Consider the following 7,921-nt stretch of genomic DNA (forward strand, 5'->3'; position numbering starts at 1 on the left):
TGGTTTTATTTGTAAAGAATTCTGTCCACATTACCTCTCCCCTTCTTTTTAAAATTTCAAGACAAGGGGTGTTGATTTAAATGGGGGTAAACTCAGAAAATTCCTTGAAAGCATGTAGAGTTGACCCATGGTTTCAGGGTTAGTGCCTGCCCAATGTGAGTGAGATGGAATTTAGGATTTATTCCTCAATTAGATGGCATGTGACAGGCCTGAGAATTCAATTGTTTCAAAGCTAGGGCAGATGGTGTCACCGTCTCTACAAGCCATAGTGCCCTTCCAATCTTAGGCTTTGGGCATAATAATGACAAAAGTCAAGATTTAGGGTTCAGTTCCAGCTGATTTTATTTCCTTCTCAAAAAAAGTTATTTACAGAAGGTATATATCAACAATCTGACAGGCAGTGAACTTGACATGATTAGCTGGCATGATTTTTTCTTTTTCTTTTTTCCCCAAACATTGTTTTTTTGTGGCCTTGAATTTTCAGACAAATATTCTACACGGCATATTGCACAGGATGGATGGCAAAAAAAAGTTTAAAAACAAAAACCCTTAACGGAACTGCCTTAAAAGGCAGACGTCCTAGTGCCTGTCATGTTATATTAAACATACATACACACAATCTTTTTGCTTTATTATAATACAGACTTAAATGTACAAAGATGTTTTCCACTTTTTTCAATCTTTAAACACAACAGCTATAAACCTGAACACATATGCTATCATCATGCCATAAGACTAAAACAATTATATTTAGCGACAAGTAGAAAGGATTAAATAGTCAAATACAAGAATGAAAAACGCAGTACATAGTGTCGCGAACTCAAATCGGCATTTAGATAGATCCAGTGGTTTAAACGGCACGTTTTTGTTTATAAAAAAAGTGCAAAAAAGATGTGGTTTACAAGTTAAAGCTACAGGATCCCTTTTTGCTGTAAATGCACCAGTTTTAAAGCCTCTGCATAAAACAGTATTTTGTTTAAAAAAACTCGTTTTTCTTAAAAGCATACAGTGTTTGGCTAATTCTCCTCCCCTTTTTATAGGGCTGAGGTCGAAGGATGGACACTGGTGGCAGGTTAAGGGATACTGTCACTTTAAGAAGCCTGCAGATTGAAGTGTAAACATGGAGAAATTAGGGGCTGATTTTTAAAACTGTGTGAGATATTAACCAGCCGCCTTATTATAAAATCAGGAAATCCAAACAGCGATTTACACCGATTAACACCCCCTTTATATATTTTTTACAAAAATACACTGAGAAAATAATCAAACGTTTTCATCTCTCTTGTCTTTTTTTGTTTTTTAAAAGTGTCAAAAGTCTACATTTAAATATAAAAAATTAAAAGTTAAAACTCTAGCCCTTCAGTGAAGGAGACGTAAAATGGCGTGGGTAACAACAACTACCAAAAAAAAAAAAAAAAGAAGAAGAAAAGAAACGAAAGAAAAAATAAAGTAAGGAAGGAGGAAATAAGGAAGTAAAAAGAAAGAAAGCAAAGCAAAAGAAAGAAAAAAAGAAGGGACAAAATAAGAAAAAAAAATGTTTGGCCAGTATAAATACGTCCACATATAAAATGGCATCTGATTACATTTACAAGGAAAAAAAAATACGAGGATGGAGCATCGGTGAGGGAAAAAAACACGTCTTCTCATTTACACCTATAAGGAATAAACACATACACACTGAGAAAAAATTTGGTCCTGAATTGGTTTTTTTTAAAGTCCAGCACAGATTTGAGTTGCGTTTGAATCCTTTAAAGAGTTAAGAATGAAAAAAAGCTGGTGATAATTTCTGTCGTAGGAATCAAACATAGCGCCATCTATCTGCTTTTTATATTATCCTACACTATTTTAAAAACTGCTCAACAGTCTTAATACAGAAATCTTTAAAAGATAGACAGGATAACATGCTATATTAACCCCACCAGTGAAATAATCCAACACCATCACGATTCCGATTAAGAGAAGCAAAAAACCTTTTTTTTCCCCCCCGACACCACTCGCCCTCCACTGCCCCGGGTACCACATCAAACAGTCTCCTCTCCTCCGCGCCTGCGGGGCCGTGAAGTCTCACCTCACTGGTTTCAGAGATGCAGGAGGCGGAGGCCCAGGAGACGCCGCCACCTTCTCCCGAACGTGCAAATCCATTTCAGTTTTATTACTCGCCCCCCTTCCAGTTCGTGGCCTTCTCCTCCCCGCCCCTCGTCCTGGCTGGTGTGGCTTTCCAACTAGGTTCTCGGGTCATTTCCGAGCGCTGGTCACTCAACGTCTCCTCCTCTGGCTGCAGGGGCGGGGGGGGGGATAGAAAAGAAAAAAAGAAAGGGGGAGGGGAGCGGGGGAGGGGGAGAGGGGGTAAAAAAAAGCCCTCCAAAAACAAAACGGGAATTCGGCAGCGTGGAGTCTCTCAGTCCCGGCGCTGGGGCCCTTGCGACTCCCCTCTCCCCGCGATACGTGCAGTCGGTCAAATTCGAAGCCCCGGAGCCTTCGGTCTTCTTGGGGGGGTGGGGGGGGGAGGAGAAGGATGGGGGCGGGGATGCAGAGAACAAAACCCCTCCGGGGGCATGCCGGAGTCCCCCTCCCCTCCGGATCAAAAAAACAAAAAACCAAGTAAAATAGCCCCAAAACACCGAGGGAGCGATGAGACAGGAATAGACGATTCCTTCAGTCGCTAGCAAACTACCAACTCGGCTTCTGGCCGGGGGCGCAGACAAGTCCGGAAGCTCGTTGGAAGGGCTGGTAGTGGTGGGGGGGGGTCTCTTCCAGCAATGGGGAGGAAACTCGAAGTCGCTTGTTTTCGCCATCAACAACACCAAGAACAACAATAAAAGGTCGCCCCTCTCTACCTCCGCCTCCGCCGCGTCCCTCCGGCCGGCGAGATGGGGGTTGGGAGCGCGGGTCCCCAGGCGCCGTGGCGTTGCTCTCCGACCACCTGGACGCGGCCGAAGCCGGCCCTGCTCACTTTTTTTTTTTCTCCTCCTTTTCCTTTTTTCTTTTTTTTCCCCTCTTGTTTTCCCTTTTCTCTTGCAACTCTTTTCTCTGTCCGCGTTTTGTTTTTCTTCTCCTTTTTCATTTTCCTCTCTGGTCCTCCCCCCACCCCACCACCCGCCCCGTCCCTCTCTCTCCCAGCCCGCGCGCCCTTCAGTAGGTGAAGACCAGGTTGGAGATGCTGGACTCCAGCCAGTCTCCCGAGATCATCTCGCTCACCTCGGGCGTGCAGTAGTCCGGGAACTCGAAGTGCGAGCCGGCGCCGGGTTCGAAGTTAAAATCCAGATCCCGGTCCAGCGCCGACGACGAGCTGAAGCTGCCCAGGGACATGCTCTCAAAGTTTGAGCTGGGGTTCAGGTCGAGCAGGTCGTCCTCGAACTCGTCGTCAGAGGACGACGAACCCGAGGACGAGGAGGAGGACGACGACGACGAGGAGGAGGAGGACGAGGCCGACGAGGACGCGTGCGAGGGCGCGCTGGACGGGGCGGGCGAGGCGGCGCGCAGGCTGGCGTAGCTACGGTGGTCGGCGGGCGAGCGGCCGGCGGCCGGCGACGAGGCGGCGCTGCTGCGGCCGCTGAGGCTCGGCCCGTCGGGCGAGCAACCGGCGCCCCCTTCCTCGTACAGGCCCAGGGGGTCGCTGGGGTCGGCGCCCGCGCCCACGCCGCCGACGGGCGAGGACGACGCGCCCAGGCCGCCGAACAGGTAGACGCGCTTCACCTTCTTCTCCGCCAGGTGTTTGCCCGGGGCCGCCAGGCCGGCCGAGGCCGAGGCCGCCGCGGAGGCCGAGGCCGAGGCGCCGGGAGTCCGCGCCTTGTACAGCGAGTGGTGGTCGGCGGCCGCGGCGGCGGCGCCCAGGGGCAACAGGGCGGCGGCCCCCGCCTGCTCGGCGGCGAACGAGGACGAGGAGGAGGAGGAGGAGGAGGAGGAAGAGGCGGCGGCCGCCGCCGCCGCCGCCTTCCCGCCGCCGCCTGCCAGGATGAGCTTGGCGTGGGGCTTGCCGACCCCGCCGCCCGCCACTTTGGAGCCGCAGCTCTTTTTCTGAGCGGGTTTGGAGTTGGCGCCGCCGCCGCTCGCGCCGCCGCCGCCTCCTCCCCCCGCGTGGCCGCCCCCGCCGCCGCCGCCCCCGTGGCCGCTGCCACCGACCTTGTCGCCCTTCTCCCCGGGCTTGGAGGCGGCGGCGGCCGCGGAGCCGGAGTTGGCGTTGCCGGACTTCACCTTCTTCCTGGGCCGGTACTTGTAGTCGGGGTAGTCAGCCATGTGCTTGAGGCGCAGCCGCTCCGCCTCCCGAATGAAAGGGATCTTGTCGCTGTCTTTGAGCAGCTTCCAGCGTTTGCCCAGCCGCTTGGAGATCTCGGCGTTGTGCATGTCGGGCGACTGCTCCATGATCTTGCGCCGCTCGATCTGCGACCACACCATGAAGGCGTTCATGGGCCGCTTGATGTGCCCACTCGGCGTCTTGCACCAGCTCGGGTCGTCGGCCTTGCCGCCCGTGGAGGCGGTGGAGCCGGGCGTGGGGGAGGAGGCGATGCCCAGCTCGAGGCCGGCGCCCGAGTCCGAGCTCTCGCCGGCGAGCAGCGCTTCCGTGTTCTCGGCGTTGTTGGTTTGCTGCACCATGGCCCCGGCTCGGCGGGCGCCCACGCGCGCTCACACCCTCGCGGCGGCCGCGGCGCGATCGCCGGGCCCTCCTGGCTCCCGGGACCAAGCGCACGCTGAGCGAGGGAACGTGCGCGGCGGTCGAGCGTGCGGCTCAACTCCTGGCCGGGGCGGAGGTGGGCGAAGAGAGAAAAGTCTCCAAAAAGATGCAGGGCGGGAGCACTCCGCCTCTTGCAGAGGAGTTATAGTTCCCAGGCTGGAGAATCTCCTTCTCTCTCCCTCTTCTCTCTCCCCGCGCCGCAGTTGGCGCTGTCTCTCGGCTCTGCGTCCTGGAGACGGTGCTAAAGTGAAGGAGTTTCTCGAATGCTGGTTGCTGAAGCTTCCAATGCAAGTTTCTCGCCGCCTCCCAGGCAAGTCTTTTTTTTTTTTTTTTTCCTTCCCCTGAAGCAGTTGATTCCAGTTCGTGAGCGCTCTCAGAAGCTCAGGAAAGCGACATAGTCTCTATCAGTTAGTCCCTCTCTTACAATGCAAAGCAGAAAAGGCTCTGGCTCCAGGACTCTCTGTGGGCGGAATCGGCACTAAGGAGTTTGTGCAACTATTTTGTTGCAAGGTAGGACGCCAGAAAGCCTTCATGCAACAGACTGGCATGAATAAATGTATGTTTCCCTCTCCCTCCTGCAAGAAGGGAGCTGGTAATGGCAGAGTTCCTCCAGTGCAGACTCTTAAAGAGCGTGCAAGAACTAGAGACCCGGAGCGAAACAGGCCTCTTCCTCTCACACGGTTTCCCTTGCTGCAGCTTAGAGCGGACCCCAATTCCGCCTCGCGCCTCTTTATCCTTTCCCAGTCTTGGCCGCGGCCAATCAGCCGCTGTAACCAACGCTTCCTCGTGCCAAGCCCCTCCCCCGGGCTTCCCATTGGCTTGGAACCCGATGCAATAATAATCTCCGCGTGCAATGAGAAGCTCCAAATCTGACCTCATTCCAATTTACAGAGCAAACTTTTTAAAAGGGCTAGAAGTACAGCTGAGATTTCTGCTGCCTCTTTTTTCCTTTTGCTGTGCGTGCCTCTGTGTGTGTGTGTGTGTGTGTGTGTGTGTGTGTGTGTGTGTGTGTGTGGTGTGTGAAGAGGATGTTAATGCATGAAATTATTAAGGGGAGAGACGGAAATGTATTCTAACCATTATGTTAGATAACAAGGGGCTTAGAAGGGGGGGAAGGGTGAAATACTGTAAATGGAAGCTTTCTGCTTAAAAGCCAAGTGATTATTTTTATTAGTTCTTTTCAGTATTGGAATAGAGAATCAGCCTTTAGTGCAAAATCTGTTCCTCGGCTATAAAGCCAAGGATGTAAAAGAGGGAGGGAAAGCCATGAAAATAAATCAATAGATATTGAAAACGATTAAGAAAGTGGTACCTAGACACCTGTCATCACTATTATTTTAACAATTCCAGGTACAGCACAGATGTTGATGTATTGTGTTAATCCCTTCAGAGCTATTTTGGTGCTGTTTGTGGAAGGCAGAAAAGAGGATTTTGGGGGGCAATAATTACTTGCTCTCTTAACCAAACAGGGGTTAACTATAGTTATTCAATGATTTAAACTCCTCTTTGAATCCTGGATGGGCTTCCCTAGTGGCGCAGTGTGGTAAAGAATTTGCCTGATAATGTAGGAGACAAGGGAGACTGGGTTCCATCTCTGGGCCAGGAAGATCCCCTTGGAGGAGGAAATGGCAATCCACTCCAGTATTCTTGCCTGGAAAAATCCCATGGATAGAGGAGCCTGATGGGCTACAGTCCACAGGGTTGCAAAGAGCTGGACCCGAGTGAGCACACAGCACACAGTCATAAATCCTGGGTAGCCCAGACAGAGGAGCTTTCCACTGGAACACAGTAGGCAGTGTTCCGTAGTTAATAGGAAAATGTCCATAGTTTTATGTTAGATGATAATGGTGAGTAAAGGATGGGAATCAGTTTTACTTTTTAAGTATTAGTTTTCCACATTGTCAAAATTAAAGATAGCTTCATGCTTCATCCTCTCTTCCCCAAACCCTCCTCCTCCTTTCCTTTATATTTTCTCCTATATGTTTGTTACGTCAATCAAATGGAATTAAAAGGCCAAAGCAAAGAGACACTGTGAGTGTGAAAGGCAGTGATAACTAGTAGCAAAAAAGAATGGAACCTCTGAATTTATATTAGACCTGGCTGCTTGTCCTTCTTACTAGTCCTGTGACCCTGGGGATGTGACCAAGTCTCAGTTTTCCTCATCAGTGATATGGGAACACCAGGAACTACTTTATACAGTGTTTTGTGGGAGTTCAGTGAGCTTGATGTGTAGTAAGCCCTCAGTGAATACTATATTATCCTTCATGATAATTCAGATTCCAGAGACATTCCCACTAGTAGAAGCAGCATGTTGTTCAAGAGACTAAAATCAAGGGTGGTCACTGATGTGAAAAAATCATCACAGATCATGGATGTGAACCATCCAAGGACCACTGTGGCAACCCAGTCATCCTGATGATTTGAAAAGAAGCCTCATGAAGAGCAGTGTGAAGAATGTGGCAAAAGAAAAGTTCCCAGGTTGTCAGAATATATGTTAACTTGGCCACAGACATCTCTTTTGTTCTAAGGTATGCAAATTAAAATTATAATAAAGATTGGTCTTCCTTAAAGCCATAATAGTAAAACTGTTTTTCTATAAGCTAGGGATAAGTGGTTAGGTAGGGCTAACCTAACATAATTAAATCAGCTTTCAATTCCGATCAAACTAGTGCTGGGCAGCAGATTTCTATTTATCTTGTCAAACTTTGAGAGTTATGTAGGCTGGGGAGAGGCCCAGGTTGTCAGATGTAGAATTTTACTGGAAAGAACACCCTTTGGTGACATCTGACTGGATCTCTAAGGATCAACCACAAACAAGAATGTTTCTGTGGGTAGAAGCAAATAATTTTTGACCAGTAGCTACCCAAGTTATATATTTTTTCTTTTAGAAGGGGAAACAAATCTTGAAAACAAAAAACCCACAGGCACCTCTTTTGCATCTAACAAAGCTAGGTGTGTCATCATTTTATTTGGTATTCATACTATAACATAGCCCTGCATGTTCTCACTCTGATATAAAAATTACTCTTAAGAGGTCTATTATTTATTTTAAAAATCCATATCTTTACCAGAATAAAAAAAGAATAAATACTATGTTTATTTTGAGATTTGTAGCAACTAATAATCTGAGGGTGTGACTAAGTTTGTGATGTTTCAGTCAAAGTGAGTGAATAATATAATCAGTATCATTGATTATATTTCCAAAGCCATTTGTGATTCTACCAGTGAATGAGATCAGAAAAAAAGTGA

At 49.0% G+C, this 7,921-nt stretch overlaps 1 protein-coding gene across 1 annotated transcript; it reads right to left on the minus strand.

Moving 5' to 3' along the window:
- Positions 1-317: 317 nt before the first annotated feature.
- On the minus strand, positions 318-5,540 carry SOX4 (SRY-box transcription factor 4). Its single transcript, XM_065912361.1, has one exon. The coding sequence runs from the start codon at positions 4,591-4,593 to the stop codon at positions 3,133-3,135; it is 1,461 nt and encodes a 486-aa protein (XP_065768433.1). The 5' UTR covers positions 4,594-5,540; the 3' UTR covers positions 318-3,132.
- Between the last annotated feature and the right edge of the window lie 2,381 nt (positions 5,541-7,921).

The sequence above is a fragment of the Muntiacus reevesi genome, chromosome 20 (genome assembly GCF_963930625.1).
Source record: "Muntiacus reevesi chromosome 20, mMunRee1.1, whole genome shotgun sequence".
Taxonomy (NCBI): domain Eukaryota; kingdom Metazoa; phylum Chordata; class Mammalia; order Artiodactyla; family Cervidae; genus Muntiacus; species Muntiacus reevesi.

Excerpts from the sequence above, each read along its gene's own strand:
- SOX4 (XM_065912361.1), bottom strand. The coding sequence starts at position 4,593 with ATGGTGCAGCAAACCAACAACGCCGAGAACACGGAAGCGCTGCTCGCC.